Source organism: Poecilia mexicana, unplaced genomic scaffold (genome assembly GCF_051168715.1).
Source record: "Poecilia mexicana isolate PSO_F unplaced genomic scaffold, ASM5116871v1 scaffold_9, whole genome shotgun sequence".
Lineage (NCBI taxonomy): Eukaryota > Metazoa > Chordata > Actinopteri > Cyprinodontiformes > Poeciliidae > Poecilia > Poecilia mexicana.
This window is the reverse complement of record NW_028263378.1, coordinates 25,624,964-25,641,335: the sequence shown is the minus strand read 5'-3', so window position 1 is coordinate 25,641,335 and position 16,372 is coordinate 25,624,964. Positions and strand designations below refer to the sequence as shown.

Below are 16,372 nucleotides of genomic sequence, written 5' to 3'. Positions count from 1 at the left end.
CTTGTCCAAATATTATGTTTCCTCTTTTTATAAACAAAATTGTGCATACTAAATGTAGTAAATGTCTCTCTTTGGCATGCATAAAAAATTGTTTGACAGCACAGATGTTTGGGACGTTACCACATATCGAGTCATGACGACAGTGACAGGTACAACGTGATCGGATCCACTGTACATACAGTTCACATTTGTGTGACCTCATGCTGACCTAAACAGACTTTCAAAAACAGCCATTTCTACTTCACAGGCTTTTGTGAATTCAGACATGAACACAAAAAGGACACAGTCTTAACATGTGCTGTATTGCTGCAGATCAACGCTGGTCAGTGTCGGTGAGCACTTTTTAAGCTTTTGAGAAAAGCCGTCCAATCTTTTACAGTTTTTTTTCTTCTTCTTTTCCTTTGTTCTTCTGCTGATATCAGTGGATAACAAATATGGAGGCATTTCAGAGATTTGAGTCTCATGAAGATCAGATTTCTTTCTTTGCTGCATGTCAGACAGTGATGCTTTTTCATTGGAACAGGTCTGGCACAGTGAAAAATTACACATGGTCACAAAGTTACATTACAGGTGTGGGTATTGCCACTTTGATTTCTTGGTGAAGCACCATTGCTGCACAAAGGTACCTTCAAGTACATTTCTAATACAACAGACGATGTGCAAATATATAAACATTCAACAGTGCTAATGTTCTGTCTTTCCTACATTCAGTCCCTCATTCTGATGCTGAAAATATCGAAGGTGACATTTTGCAAGACACTTAATTACACCATGTAGAATCTGAGACAGGACACCGACAATCTATCCACACAGGAAGTTGTTGTTAAGTGACAATTAAAGTGCAAAAACATAAATTAGACAATCTTTAGCTATGCTACAGCAAACTCTGCCTCAGTTAAACTTTAAAAGTTTTTCAGGAAGAACACTTATTGATTGAAAGTGGGAGGGGAACCCTCGCTCTGTAACATTCGAGGAGTTTGAATTCCAGTGTCGTTTAGATTTCGATGGCTCAGTAGATCTTGGCGTGTCCTTTAGTTGGACGTGGTTATAGTGTGAAGAAGCTTCACATTCAGGAGCGATGTCCGAACTTAGCGAGACATCATTCGTACGAACTCTGAAAGAGAAAAGAACGAGAGAACATAATGACAAAATGCAACAATTAAGCGATGCCCTGTTGTATAGCTTTAATACAAGTCCTTGCAAAAGTTTCCATACTTTAAAGAAAGTCTAATTTAAAGTTTAACAAACAGAACAGAGACGTTGTGCCCTGGTCAGATGACACCAAAATATAACTTTTTGGCCTACACACATAAAACGCATAACGCTAACACCCTGAACACACCATCTGCAATGTGAAACCTGGGGGTGATAACATCATGCAGTAAAGATGATTTTCTTCAGCCATAACAGGAAAGCCACAAAGAGTTAATGGAAAAGATGTATGGAGCTAAATTCCTGGAAGAAAGCCTGTTATGGGCATTTTCCATAAGCACCTAGAAGTGTGTCTCGACTCAGCTCAACTCTACTCTACGGAGTTTGACTGGTTTTCCATTACAACAAACAACTTTAGTTAGTGAGGTTGGGTTGTCCCACAGTCTGAAAAGTATCGTAATGTGATATGGACGTAACACAAACACAACGTATACAATACAGGTTAGTGATCTACCTGCTAGGCATTGCTGCCTGACGCACCTCCACCGGTGCCTTTGTAAAAGTGTGCTCTCCTGAATACCCCTCTGGGAATAAATGGGTCATCAGCTAGAAACCACTAGTTGCTAATGTTCTGCTTCTTTAACTCCAGTACATCTCCTGGGGGCGGGGCGATGACACAGATCTTTCCCTGCCACGTCCTTGTTGGTAACCTAAGTGTTACTTACCCCCAAACTCCTATCCTTCCTCCTCAGCCACTGCCCTTCTCTGCCTCTTCTGCCAGATCTTTAATGGCTTTTGGACGCTCTGTTCCTGAGTATTCCAAGTAACAGAGCAGATGAAGACTCAACAAAGCCCTTACCTCCCACTTCGGAGGGGTACATGGTGACTTTCTATCCTCCCTGCAATCTTCTCACAGGTCCTCATACTTAGGATGCTCATTGTCATTGATCATTGACAGCCATCATGCTTTCCTCCTACAGGCGGTGAGCTCCACCAACAAGACAGTCCTCTGTGGCTCTGACAGAAGCCACAGACTGTGGTTAGGTCTGGCCAGAGCAGAACAATCTCCCTGGGGAGCCTGAGCTGCCTCCCCAGGTCTACCCCCATGCTCCAGTCGCAACAATGGAGGGAAGCAATGTTGAACATTCTGCCCAGTCTGTAGCTTTCTGTCAGATTCAGTCACTGCTGTGACTTTGTACAAATGGCGAGTCAGATTACTGCAAGGGAGTCACTATTGTGATGGAACCACTGACTCCACTCCCTGGCCAGTCAGTGGCCAACAGTCTTCTGGTGTCACGTTTTCAGTGCAAGTCTTCATGCTTGGAACCCCAGTGAAGTAAGTAGTAAAATATTGGGCTGATACCACTTAACCATAACTAGTGGAAAAGTCTTACAACTGTGTAGAGACGAGTCGAGCCGCACTAAGAAGGTGCTAGTGGAAAAGGGCCACTGAAGGCCGCAAATGACTTGAGACTCTAGCCACCCAGAACTCAACCCAACTGTGAATCTACAGCAATAATTGGAAATTGATGCTCACAAGTGCTTTAACTCCAATCTGACTGAGTTTAGCTGCTTTGCACAGAACAATCTGCTTCAGAAGATGTCAAAAGCTGAGACAGACAAACCCCAAAAGCCTTGCACCTACAGTTACAAAATCCCAGTACAAGTTTGGAAGTTTAGACTTGTACTGTGATGAAATATGAAAAAGTTCCAGCTGTATGAATACTTTTGAAGGCAGTGGAAAGTGGAGAAGAAACTCATTTTACCTTCAAAGTCAACAAGTCCATCACCGTTTAAGTCCACATCCCTTAGGATATCTTCTACCTCTTTAAGACCTACCTGAAAAAGAGGAAAATAGGTCAGGAAGAACAACTAGAGCCCCACACACAGGGGCAAAAAAATCAGTTCACCAGCTCGGCTTTCTTAGTGATCACCTACTTGTTGGCCCAATAACTTCCTCATTGCATCTCTTAGCTCAGTGGTGCTTATAGCACCATCCCCATTCGTGTCAAACTGAGAATAACAAGCAGAGAAGTAATATTAACAACAATCAAAACGACACAACTTAAATGAATGCTAAAAGCTATGAAAGAGCATTAACTAGTGATATGTCAGACCACCTTACCTCTCTGAATGCATCTTTTAACTCCTTTATCCCAATCATGTCTGCCGTTTCGGCGAGGAGTTTTGGGCCCATTAGTTCCACAAAATCGTCAAAGTCCACATGACCTCCCACTGGTGTAAGACGGATAAAAACAACCCCAGATACAATTACACACAGTTCAGGGCACACATTTAGAGTCATAAACATGAATGCTGAGTTCATTTTGGGCTTTTATTGATGCATTTAATTTTTTTTTCTATTTCCATTGTTGAACACTTTTTTGCAGCATAAAAGAAGAACTAGGTGTGCAAGTTTAATTTTTCATGGGTTTTGTATCGTTCCCAAAGTGTAAAATTATTGTATAATTTTCGGCAAAAATAACCTAAATAAACACCTACTAAGCATTTCCCTTAATAAATGAAAATTTAAGAAAAACTTCTGAAAAATTTCTTGTGTCACTCATGGCTACGGTTTGTAATGCAGCACGTTGGAGGGTGTTTGACCACGTATGCCTTATTTACAGCCAACCCAATTTATCACAATTGCATTAAATCTAGACTTTGACGAGGCTATTCTAAAAACCTTCATTTTGTTTTTTGTTTTTTTCCAGTCATTTAGAGGTGGACTTGCTGGGGGGCCTTTTGATCGTTATCCTCAGTTGTTGGTTTGAAAGTCTCACTTTGACTCTGCTAAACATATTTCTTGTCATTGTGGCCAAGTGGCTCAATGTTTACCTCCTCTGACCGTAAAACTTTCCTTCTGGAAGGTTATTTACACTTTCATCGTGGGGAGCAACATATTTCTCTTGAGTTTGAGGTCGTAAGTCTTCAGATAAGAGAATCTTTCTTCATGGACGGCCATACTGATAGGATTGGGCTTTGGTACCATGAGTTGTTATTGAACATCCATCCTAACCCATTTTCTTAACAATCTGGGTCAGATGATTTATAGTTGGACACATCTAGGTGTTCCAACAGGACATTGTTTACACAGAAATAGTTTTGGAGTGAAAAAGCAGGCTATAACTTTTAGCCTTGGCAATGGTTCGGGCCTCATCCATACTGGGAACGCATGGACCATAGTAAAAGCTGGATTTGTGACATTTGAACAGCCAATCTTAATTCATTTTAGACATTTTGCTAATAGAGCTGGTCCAATATGATAGTGGCTGTAAAAATCGTGTGATCAAAGTGAAACTTTCCATGGGACATTTGCTCAGATTTTGCTTGATAATTGACCCTATAGGTTTGCTTGTAGAAGAAAATTTACAATCAGTTCAAAGTTATGCATCCAGTTCCAGACGTTGTTGAAGTTACGGGGGTGTTTATGCTCATGATGACTGCACATTAACCTCTGATGGGATCTGTTGTACATACATTGCATACACTAGTGAGACGGTTATGGGCTTACGGTTCATGTTTATCTGTTGACTCAGTTCTATCAGCTCCATTTCTGTCGGCATGTATCCCATGGTCCTCATGCAGTTCCCCAGGTCTTTGCAGCTAATGAAGCCGTCCTTGTCTTTGTCAAACTCCTTGAAAGCGTCTCGCAGCTCTGTTGTGACGAAAACAGCAGACAGTATAGTGATGTGCTAACAGCGTGGCTCAAACATGAATGGCTGTCCTTTGGAGAAACAAAATCTTACCGTCCATTTCTTCTGGCCGCAGCTCTCTGTCCTGTTGAGATGAGACATCTCATTATTGGATGGTAAAAATCAAATGATCACACATGAATGAAAAACAACACACATAATTTTAGCAGTAAGATAAACTTCCTTTGTGAACACACTCCATGCAAGCATGCGTCTGACAGTAATGTGACGGAAGTGATGCCAAAATCTGATTCCCGAATCTTCTCCACAACATTCCCCAGCGTCCCTGCAGACGCTCCAGCTAAGCGGTAAAAAAAATATTAACAGCTGAGTGGAACTGAGTCTCACAGGAATAACAAAACTTTAGAGGAAAGAGTGCTGGACCAGGAACCTCAACGCTGCAGTTCAAAGAAGAATGCAACTGTTTCAGTGAGTTTTTTTTTTTTTTTTTAGTGTCTGTATACAATAAAAGCAACCTTTAAAGGACAAGAGAGTGCAGCAGACATTTCCCAGAGCGCTGAGGGGTTAACAGCGGGAGAGGAGAGACGTCTAAACACAACACAAAGTGCTGACGTCAGGCCCCAAGTACATACTGACCAGAAACTCTGACACAGAAAACACAGGCACATGGGCCCGAAAACAAGGTGGCAACCCAACACCATCAGCACTTTCTGTGTCAACCCATCAATACCAGCTCATCAGCCTTCACAGGGCGAAATGACCTATAGGCTCAGCTAAAAGAGACTTTCACATCTACAAAGTATTTTTACTAGCTCAGCTGACAGTTAGATACATAAATATATTTTTTTCTGTCTGCAAACCTCCATCACGATACAGAAACTGGAAACTACTCAGGTATCATAACCAGCAACCCCTTCGACAACAGAAGGGGATAAATGAGCTGATCATTACCACAAATTTGGCGTTAAAGTGAACAGCTAACGTAAATTTGATAAGATTTGCCTCAAATGGGCTAAATTTGACAGCAACCCTGCTAAAGATGTGTCATAAGTTTTTAAGAAATTCATTTTCGTGGCAGTCCATGGAGTTCCTCACATAAGGAGAATTGCGCTGACAGCTGTCATTTCCTTCCCTCTTCTTTCTCTGCCTGTTGAAATAATCTCAAAATCTCACTTCCGAAGCAAAGAGTGATATTTTGGGGTCACCAGGTCTTCATAGCCATAACCAATGGTTTGGAAGTGAGGTCAAAAAAAAAAGCTAGCTAGATTTTTTTTTACGTCCATTGTGGGTAAGTACAAATTTATCGCTAGCTGGATGTACGATGTTGATCTTAGCCATTGACTCACTTCTGGTTGCCAATTCATACAATTGATTTATTAGTGATACTCCATTCATAATGGTTATTTAAACGTCTTACATTTGTGTTGGTGAAACCTGCAGAAACCCTGGTTTGGCATAGAAATGGATGCGTAGAAAAGCACCTCATTCCCACTGTTATCTATGGCAAAGGACGTTTGGAGGAGAAACAGCCAGACAGCATCACAAATTCTCAACTACAATGCTCCATGGTGGAGAAATATTTAAGCTAAGATTATTTTTACCACTCAATTTTTTTGTTTACTTTTCACAGTGTGTCTTCATGCTAAAGACACATTTATTTATGTAAGGGTTTTTGCACATCTTCATCAGGGGTGCAAACAAATACAGAAAAACCATCAGGGAGTGAGCAAACTTTGGGTCTGCAGGAGGTGACAAAGTGAAGCACGGTGTTGGAGGGGTGATGCTGTGAGCTTGCTTTTCAGCCGCAGAACCAGAGCACCTTTCAGCCAGAAAGTCTATCTTGTAACGGATTCTTGTGTTTAAGGCTAGCAGTCAAGTCAGCAGCTGCTTTGGCCAAAGTCTAGTAAAAGCAACAAGTCTTGTTGGGGAAAAGCTGAATTAACTTTTTCATCCATAACTCTATGGTATCGCTTACAATAATACTTGTGTGCTACTGTAACATCTTTCTTTTTAGAGAAATGCAAGTTTCACCAATGTGACGACGGCAGATGCAAGCGTGTTTTGAAAGACTTACGTACAGCCTGCCTGCACTTTGCCATGCCTTTACCCAGGAAGACACAGGTTTGTCCCAGTATGTTGCTCACGAGAACGCAGTTTTGTGTCATGGAAACAATGGAGTCCTGATACGGCCCGAGATACCCTGATTCCTCACAACACAGCACAAGCCTGAGTCTCCTCTCAGCGTCCTGGAGCATCTTTCCACAAGTGTGCAGAGACAAGGGAGAGTAGAATTAAGCGAGGAGTCAGGAAGAGCTGTTAAGATCTCTACGGTCCACATCTCTTGAACATTTTTCACAATGTATTTTATTAAAGAGGCAGTATTACATGGTATTCAGGCACATAGTGTCATTTTATAGCATAGTCAAGGAACTATGTTACCTTCAGTTGTTTTAAAAATGCTGTATATATTAAATATGATTTAAAAAAAATTTTACTTTCTGATTTAGCACCTTGAAATTGGGCTTCTCTCTTTAAAAACTCCCACCCTTTCTGAAACTCTGTCTTCAGGAAGTCATCACATCACCATTGATTAACCTTTTAACAATGTTTTTACCAGTGTTGCACTGAGAAGTAGCTCCTATAACGAGCTCAGCTGATGTGCAGTTCCACCAGGTGTTTGCTAATTGATCCTGGCTAATCTGAAGGAGCAGAGTGGGGAAACATAAGGAGAGGAGTGTTTTGAGAGGGGGAAGCTAGGAAGATCAGAAACTGCAGTTCTGAGGAGGAACTGTGCCTGAAAGGCGGAGCTAGATCCAAACAGGCGTTTTGCACAGCTGAATGGTTGCCATGGGAGAGATTACAGGATTTCTCAAACATGCATAAGAAAATCAAGGCAACACTCCAGGTGTGTTTTTGATTAGGAATTGACATTACAACATGATGTAGAGCTCAAAAAAGTCAATTTTACATAACATTTTACTTTAGCATTTTATGTTAGAGCAACAAAGAACTTATTTTAAACAATAATAGTAATTTAAAAAAACGTTAAAAAAAAGTATGTGATGCATTTCGACTTGGGCATTATATAAATATCAAGATGACTCCATTTTCATTTTGTGACCGTATTCATATATAATTTCAGAAAGTGTGGCATGCAGTTGCAATAAAGCCCTCTTTACTTTGATGCCCCTAATAAAATCAAGTGCAATCAACAGTTTTAAGAGTTTGCCTACACAGCAAATAAACTTCATCCGAGTAAAAACCCAGCTGCTTTGAGAAAGTGTCAGGAGTGTGTCAGTGAACATTAGGAAACAAACGGCATCATGAAGACCAAGGAAGACAGCAGACAGAGCATAAATGAAGTTGTGGAAAATTCTAAGGGTATAAAACGATATCTCAAACTTTGGAGATCTCACAGAGCCCTTCCATACGACACCTGGAAACGGTCGGATGGCACAAATGTGTACCAGAGCATGGCTGTCCATCTTAGCTGACAGGCCAGGCGAGGATGGGATTAGTAAGACAAACAGTCAGTGGTAACGCCGGAGAGCTGTAGAGATCCACAGCTCAAGAGATATTTTCTAAGGAAGATTTAGCAACATTAAGCGTCTCTCCAATTTTTTCATGCCTGATTAAATGCTTAATTTTAAATTCTGTTTTTCTTCTTTCTCTGTGGCTTTTATTTCAATCATCCCTCCAGTGAGTTGTACGACGGAGTATTAGAACCTGACAATGAGACTTTTTGTTTGATTATGGGGCTGAAGACAAATGCATGCCACACTTGACAGATTTTCAAAAACTTTTCAAAACTACCGACAAATTACTGCTGGTAATTTTCCCAGTAAAACAGACGTTTGCAACGTGGCAAAGGGTGAAAATATTGAGTGGGGTGCGAACACTTTTGTAAAGGCGCCGTAAGGAAGTAACTCTGGGCTGTTGTTACTCCGTCATATGAAAATGCAGTGCAGCCTATTTACTTGTGTTTCAGACATTAGAGTAACAGTTGAGCTTTACTGCGTGTCAATACAAGCGAAACATTGTCAAATATATGAAGACATAGCAGAAAACTACCCTAAATACATCCATAAAACAAACATGTTGCCAACTTTCCACTCATTATTCATAACAGTTTACTTGACACTTATACGGACTGGCACCTTACACCTATACACTGTCGCAGGAACAGTAAACATACTCAGAGGGGGAGAAAAGGCGAACCAAACAGCGTCACAAAATATATTGCATAAGGACATGCAGCTATAGGGCATCATTAGAGCTTCATTAGGAAATACTGAATCCGAACCTTAAATTATTCAACAGATGCTAAATTATAGCAATCTGAGCAGTTTACTTGCTGCCTATTTCTAATGTGCCACAAAACCCATCAAACAGTCCGAGAAACACGGATGACAGCGAGGACAACCACAAGCCTTACCGCTCTGAGAGGCCAGACTAAGCAGTTTCCCATTCCAACAGAGAAAAGAGGCATTAAGTATGACCATGAGGACTTTCTCTGCTTCAGGTTTGCAGGTCGGATTTTGAGAGGAATGCAAACTCTGCTTTCAGCAAGACCCATGAAGCCAGGCGGGGTGCTAGCCTGTCCCTATGCGGCGCGAGAGGCAAAAAACACCAAACTACGCTGTACTTTACCGTCCGGAGCAGTGACAGCGACAACATCAGGGGGAGAGGGAAAGTGAAGTGGAGGCGGGGTGGGTAGGGGGAATAATACGAGGGAGGGCTGTGGAAGGAAAGATAATAATGCCTATTAAAGGAAAAGGGACCTCAGAAAGACATTTCATTCAGCTGTCACAACATCCAAACTGTTGATTATTCTGTAAACAGTGCCGGCACGTCGGCACAGGCATATGGGCTCTGAAAGCACGAGAATAAACAAGAGGAAGAAGAAGAAGAAGAAGAAAATTGCTGCATAAGATTAACAGATGTGCACCTGATGCCTGATGATCGCTGCAAAGTGCAAAGTGTTTACAGTTTAACTGTGAAAATCCAGACAAGGCAAGTTCAAGAGAACATTCTGTTGCGACCTATATCCAGCTTCCTGTCGTTCCTCCTCACCTGCACTCAGGGTGGGGGACACAATTAATCACTTCCAACCTCTAAATTACACCCAAAGATCAACCGTGTTTAGAATTTCTGTACACGCCTTTTTGCTTTTCCTGGCTCCACCGTCCCCCCCAACCCAGCTGCTTCGATGCAGGCCATCCTCTGCCCTCTGCAGGTGACAAGGTCACGCTGACCTCCAGTCCAGACGCCACAGGCAGCAGGACAAACAAACAGAGTGGGAGAAATATGGCTGCCGTTGTTTATCGCCGTGACATTTGTGTCTAAACCGGCCCCCCAAATCCTGTGTGTATTTACGGTGTGAGCGTGACGTTCTGTTTTTTTTTTTTTAACGCGTGTTGCAAACAATAACGAGCATCTGTTTACGCGTTTCTGCGCAGGCCTGTCAAACAGACTCGTCTTGTTCGAACTGCGGAGTGTGAAGCCGTGCGTCGCTGCAGACTCCTCACCGACCAACTGTAGGTTCCTCAGCTAAGACCGCCGTCGGGGTCACGCCAGTGTTTTCCACAGAATGCTCTCAGGCTGACTCATGGGGGAAGCTGCGCAAATGGATTTTCATACTATCAGCATCAGATGGCTTCCCTGGAGGGATGAGCAACAAGTTTGTCTTTATGACTGAGAGCTTTTCATTTCGCCAAATATACAGGGCCTCGGGTTATTGGGATTTAATGTGGCTCTAAGTAGTTTTTAATTGTGAAGTTGAAAGGAAATGATGCAAGAAGATTTTCAAAATCTTCGTAAAAACACCTTAAAAGTGTGGCATCCGTCTGCATTCAGCCCCCTTTTACTCTGGTAGCCCAAGTAAAATCTAGTGCTACCTTCAGTAGTTAGCCTATCAAAAAACCGGGTCTATCTGCGTGTAATGTATTCATATTATAAATGCAGCTGGTGTGCGAAGCCCTCTAAGGGTTTGTTAGTGAACATTAGTGAAAAAGCAGCATGATGAAGACCAAATGACACAGCAGACAGCACAGGGAGGCAGTTGTGAGCAAATTTGAAGTAGGGTTAGGCGAGATAACTCCAGCTTCCTTTCCATTACAAACATGCGCAAAACTTTGTTGATATTCCACAAATGTCGAGAAAACAAACAAACAAACAAAAAACACAATTTGCAGAGATCCACATCTTTTGAAAAGACAGTTCAGTCCTTTTTGTGGAGTTCAGTCATGAGCTCCACAAATCTGTAAGAAGTAAACCGAGCCACAAGCCTTGTAAGCAAACGTGGGATAATGTGACCTGGTCAAAAATGATGTTTTACTCCAACATGGACAATGCTGTGCAGCTAGGAAAAACGTCCCACTGGTGGTGGCTGCATCATGCTGTGGGAATCCTTAACAGGGACAGGGAAGCTGGTCGGAGCTGATCGAAAGACAGATGGAGCGAGTACAGGGCAATACTGGAGAACCAGAAAAACAGAAATTGTTGGGAGCTGTTATGTGGCCCAATCAAAGTCTGGACCTAAATGCAAATGAGAATGAACCTGAATCTATTTTGCAAAGAAACAATCGGAGCCTCTAAATGTGCAAAACTGGTAGAAAACATTCCCTAAAAAAATTAGTCGTAGCTGCTGACTCACGGGGTTGAATATTAATGTGCCACACTTTTTCAGATTTGTATTCATAGGATTTATTTCTGTTTTCTAGAATTTCAGTAATGTGCACTGCTTGTTGTTGACCTATCATATCAAATACCAAGAAAATACATTGAGGTTTGTGGTTGCAGCATAAAGAAAAATGTGAAAAAGTTCACTTTTCCAAAGCATTATACAGAAATCCCTTTGGATAACATCTAATTACCAAACATGGAGGCAAATAAACCCTGACATCTGCGGAATGCGTCCAGTAAACAACATATTATCAGTGGTTTAAAGCTTAAGCTGGAGCCCTCTGATGCTTTTTTTTTTTTTTTGGTGGAACTGGAAAGATGGTTGCTTTCAAAGCAGCCTCAATTTATGCAGAATGACAGCACAGATAAGAGAGCGGGCATACGAAGCCACACTTCTTCTTCTTCTTCTTTGTATAAATACATCTCAGAGCTGAAAATAGACGCTCCATCACCAGCGGGAACATCAGTGATTATCTTCAAACACAAAACAATCACCGCAGCCAGCGTCCCTGACTGAATGGTGTGTAGGAACACGAGTCCACACAAGCAATTTTCACCAGAGAGACATTAGCACATCAGAGACTTTCCACCTCTGTGGTCCTGGAACGTATTTTTGTCCTACTTCAATCAGAAAGAGCTGCTTGATTGAGGAAATCTGTAGGAGGTAGAACTGTATTTTCCAAATTACATAAGAAATGAATGCTACAAAAAAAGGAGCTCTCTCTCTCTCTCTCTCTCTCTCTCTTCAGTCTGCCCAGTAATGACACAGAACACATAGGAGGTGATGGAGGAGGCCAGAGAATATGAACCCAAACAGAATCGTCTCAGAGAAAATGGGGGTGGTTGTTTGCAGAGGATATGAGGACAGATGCTGCAAACCCCAAACAGTCCCTTCTCTGAAACTAAGCGTGGATCTTGGGGGCATCGTCACTGTCACAACTTGTCAGGGAATTTTCCAAAAACACACAGATTCACACACAACATGAATGTCTAATGAATCGAAGCCAAACGATCAAAACCAAACATAATAATAATAATAATAATAATAATAATAATAATAATAATAATAATAATAATAATAATAATAATAATAATAATAATAATAATAAATACCATACCTGCCCGAACAGTGAATTGAGGACGCTCCTTAAATTGATGTCAGATGCAGAGGAAACGGTGCTGGACCTCCGGGAGCGGCGGGACGACCTGCTGGACGGCGGGACAGGGGAGCAGGAAGACGGGGACGGACTGCTGACCTGACCGCCGCCTCCGCCTCCGCCGCTGGCCAAGCTGCCCCTCTTCCGGTCCCTCGGTTCACACAACGGGGCCCTGTCGTCGGTGCTGTCCGAAAGCGAGGGCACCCTGTGGGCGTGCGGGTGACAGGGATGGGGATGCTCCGCGTCATCTGGATGGTCTTCCCGGTGGTGCTTCCTGCGGTGGTGGTGGTGGTGGTGATGGTGGCGGTGGGAGGGTTTGGGGTTAGTCCGGCTCCGCTCGGTCAACCCGCGGTCCGACTCGCAGTTTGGCCCCGGCTGAACGGGAACTTGGCTGTGCGGGAGGTGGGGCTTGCACTTGCCCCGAGTGGCCGCGGCGGTACCCCCGTCCTGGCTGCCGACAAGAGAGGGATGACACAGGGGTCTCCGAGCGCTGACGTCGCCCTCGGCCGACCAGAAGGATTCGTCAGTTTTGCCGCTGCTGCCCTGGAGCTCGGCGGGACGGTGACGGTGCTGGTGCTGATGCTGATGGTGATGCTGACCTCTCCGGATCTCTGATGTCTGATCAGGGAGGTGTGTCGATCTCCTCGATGATTTCAGTAACGAGGTTGTGGAATCAGATTTCGGGAAGGAGGCGCTCATCGCGGCGGATCCGATCTATTCCACCTCCGTGGATCTTCCATCCACCTCATCGTCTTCTCTCCATGCTATGATCATGATTTTTTTTTTTTTAAGTGTGTGTGTCAGTGAAGGCTGTCCGCTTTAAGCTTGGGCTACATCTCCCCACCTGCTCGCGCGGTGCGGTAGTCCAGCCCCGGAGCGCGCGCAGGCTGCGAACAGAGGCGGAACAGCGGCTGCGTCGCCGCAGAGCGCGTCACCTGTTCATTAAGGTTCTCCGTGGCTCTGACGTGGCGAAGGACGGAGGTGTAGACGCTCAGCCGATATGTAAAGTTTCAAGTAAAAAAAACTAGATGGAATTTTTCTGATTTTTATTGAACAAAGAGGCCAGAACAAGTAGCAAAAATAAAAAACTGTATTCAGAAAGTGTCTCGTGCTAAATTTTCACTACGTGTTATATTTTGTCGGGATTTTGTGTAATATTCAAATACAAAGGAGGGCGTAATTGTTAAGTGGGAGGAAATGGTTACTATGCTGTTAAGAAAAGACTCTGACATATATAATTTCCAACAAACGTATTTAAAAACATATTACTGTTACTTTTAGTGTCATTTTTTGGTAGAAATTCAATGTAAATACAACAGGAAAAAAACGGGGGGCGGGGGGGGGACCTGATTAAACAATTATTTTTTGAAATCATTTTTAGTCAAAGTTACAATCATCTTACCAAAATGCCTTCTTTTTTTCTTTCTTTCCTAAGAGAACTTCACAGAACCGATGCATTTATGCAAAATAAAACATAAAGATATGGGTTGTTCACTGCTTAAGTGACTTCTGAAGATTATTTATTTCACTGCAATTTCTTTTAGAAGGAATAAGAAATGGGGCAAATACAAAAATGCACGCCATATTAGTTGTTTTTACTTGATGACTTTTTTTAGCTTTACGTCATGTTATAATGTTATTCCCTCATGAAGAACATACCGATTCTTTCATGCATGTTTGAGAAATCCTTTAATCTCCCATAGCAACCATTCAGCTGAGCAAAACGCCTGGCCCACCTTCCAATCTCCAGAGCTTCCACCCCACAGAGCAGCCCTCCCTCTGTCTGCCCCTTCAGACTAGCTAGCAGCAATTAGCAAACACCTGGGGGAACTGCGCATTAGCTGAGCTCATCATAGGAGCTACGTCTCAGGGCAACGCTGGTAAAAATGTTGTCAAAGAGTTAATAGAGGAGTGATGTGATGACTTCCTGGAGGCAGAGTGTTGAAAAGAACAGGACTTTCTTAAAGAGACAGAGATCCAGTTTCAAGGTGTTAAATTACAAAGTCAAAGTTTGAAATTTGACTTTGATAAAAGGAGAGTATCAATGAAAGAACTGAAGGACTTTCCAACAAGGTATTGGTTCACCTCTATCATTTTGACATTTTTCACAGTCTCTTTTTTAACATAAAAATCTGACATTTCAACAGAATCAATCTATCTATCAATCTATCTATCCAGGCCAGACTTTATAAATGTATACATTGTCCCCTTTGTACTCTGTTGATGGGAGCTTTTCAGGGGGATGCAGTCCTCCCCAGAAAACCTTCTCAAGTATTGATTACACATTTACAACGGCGCTTTTGTTGGTGCTACAGAAGGGATTGTCCCAGGTGGCCCAATTCCCCAAACAGCTCTATTCAGTGAACTGAAAGACGTAACCGAAACTATAAACTTAAAAAAAAGGATTAGATTCAGATCTGCGACGTTTGTGCGAAAGTGAAGACCCCCCGACACAAGCTGGTTATATAAGATACTCCACCATTTATTAAATGTACAGAAATACTGTTCAAAATCCACACAAGAAAGTGTTAAAGGACAAAATCCTTAATCCAAATGTAAACAAAATGGGCGCCCCATCAGACAGCGTGCACAAAGCCAGCGCTTTGGGGGAGTTTTTTTCCCCTCCCTCCTTCACCGGTTTTCGCAGGACTGTCGATTTTCAAACCCAATTATGCACAGCTCAACGTAGTAGTCAGTGTTGTCTGGTGTCGTTAGATGGCGTGTAAATGGCCGCGGCTTTGTAAACATCAGAACTGAACACGGGTCGCTTGAGTTGCAGCGGACGAGTAAAGCCGAGGGGATTCACCTTCACTACCTGCGCACATTTATTCATGGAGGCTTGTCGAGTGAGTACGGCTTGGTGACTGCTTTTATACCGAGCTGCAAAAATTACAGTGATCTAAAGAAAACATCACAGAACAACAGAGAGAGAGTACTTCATAAACATTTCACAGAACGTACCGATCAAATCTATCGAAAACGGTTTTTTTTTTTTTTTTTTGTTTTGTTTTTCACGGTAGGCTTTTTCAGTCGGAGGATGACTTTAGCAATCACTTTAGCTATAAAATCAAGACAACACAATAGTTAAAGCATCGGGGGGAAAGTCATTTCAGCACATGTCGGGGCATTCCGGGTTTTGGGTTTCTTTCCACTTCAAACGTATTTACAGAAATACAAACCTGGTTTATCAAATAAGACCAAATTAAGAAGAGCTTAGTAAATGTTACCAAATAAATAAATAGAATCCTCCACCTGTCTGGTTTCGCTGCGCAGGCCGATTTGCAACTTGAAATGTGCTTATCCAACCGTGTCCAGTGAAAACAGGACTGATTTTCAAAGGGGAGTACAATTACCCACCACACCGGCGGGCCTGGGGGACGGAGACAGCGTCCGCAACTGTAAACATTCAAATCATCGCCGACATTGGACCTCAGTTATCAAATCCTACTCCTGATGTAAAAAGAGAGAAAAAAAGATTGCAGTGCCTCTTTTGTCTGGATGTGTGTGTAAAAAAATAAATAAATAAAAGCCAAAGATTCCCTGCTTTAATGTACCCAGCCCTTCATTAAAAATTAAAAGTCATCCCTTCCTGCTTATGTAACAGTCCTGTGCTGCTTAAATGTGGCTCGATGTGCTTTTTAAACAGGACTTTTTTTTTTTAAAGTATAGGTTAACAAAAAACAATGCGTAATTGTGACTTTTTGCCAGTTGTGAGGGTAATAC

At 42.5% G+C, this 16,372-nt stretch overlaps 1 protein-coding gene across 1 annotated transcript; it reads right to left on the bottom strand.

Moving 5' to 3' along the window:
* Nucleotides 1-1,900: 1,900 nt before the first annotated feature.
* On the bottom strand, nucleotides 1,901-14,954 carry cabp1a (calcium binding protein 1a). The gene is made up of 8 exons (XM_088008461.1): nucleotides 12,611-14,954; nucleotides 6,887-7,063; nucleotides 4,902-4,932; nucleotides 4,667-4,810; nucleotides 3,278-3,387; nucleotides 3,091-3,165; nucleotides 2,919-2,991; nucleotides 1,901-1,962 (listed from the first exon to the last, which is right to left on the bottom strand). Exons 1-8 carry the CDS (start codon nucleotides 13,346-13,348, stop codon nucleotides 1,901-1,903), a joined length of 1,410 nt encoding a protein of 469 aa, XP_087864587.1. The 5' UTR covers nucleotides 13,349-14,954.
* Between the last annotated feature and the right edge of the window lie 1,418 nt (nucleotides 14,955-16,372).

Excerpts from the sequence above, each read along its gene's own strand:
- cabp1a (XM_088008461.1), bottom strand. The coding sequence starts at position 13,348 with ATGAGCGCCTCCTTCCCGAAATCTGATTCCACAACCTCGTTACTGAAA. Across the intron at positions 2,992-3,090 it reads GGAAGTTATTGGGCCAACAA|GTAGGTCTTAAAGAGGTAGA; the intron begins GTAGGTGATCAC and ends CCTCTTTTTCAG. Across the intron at positions 1,963-2,918 it reads TGGACTTGTTGACTTTGAAG|GAACAGAGCGTCCAAAAGCC; the intron begins GTAAAATGAGTT and ends TGGAATACTCAG.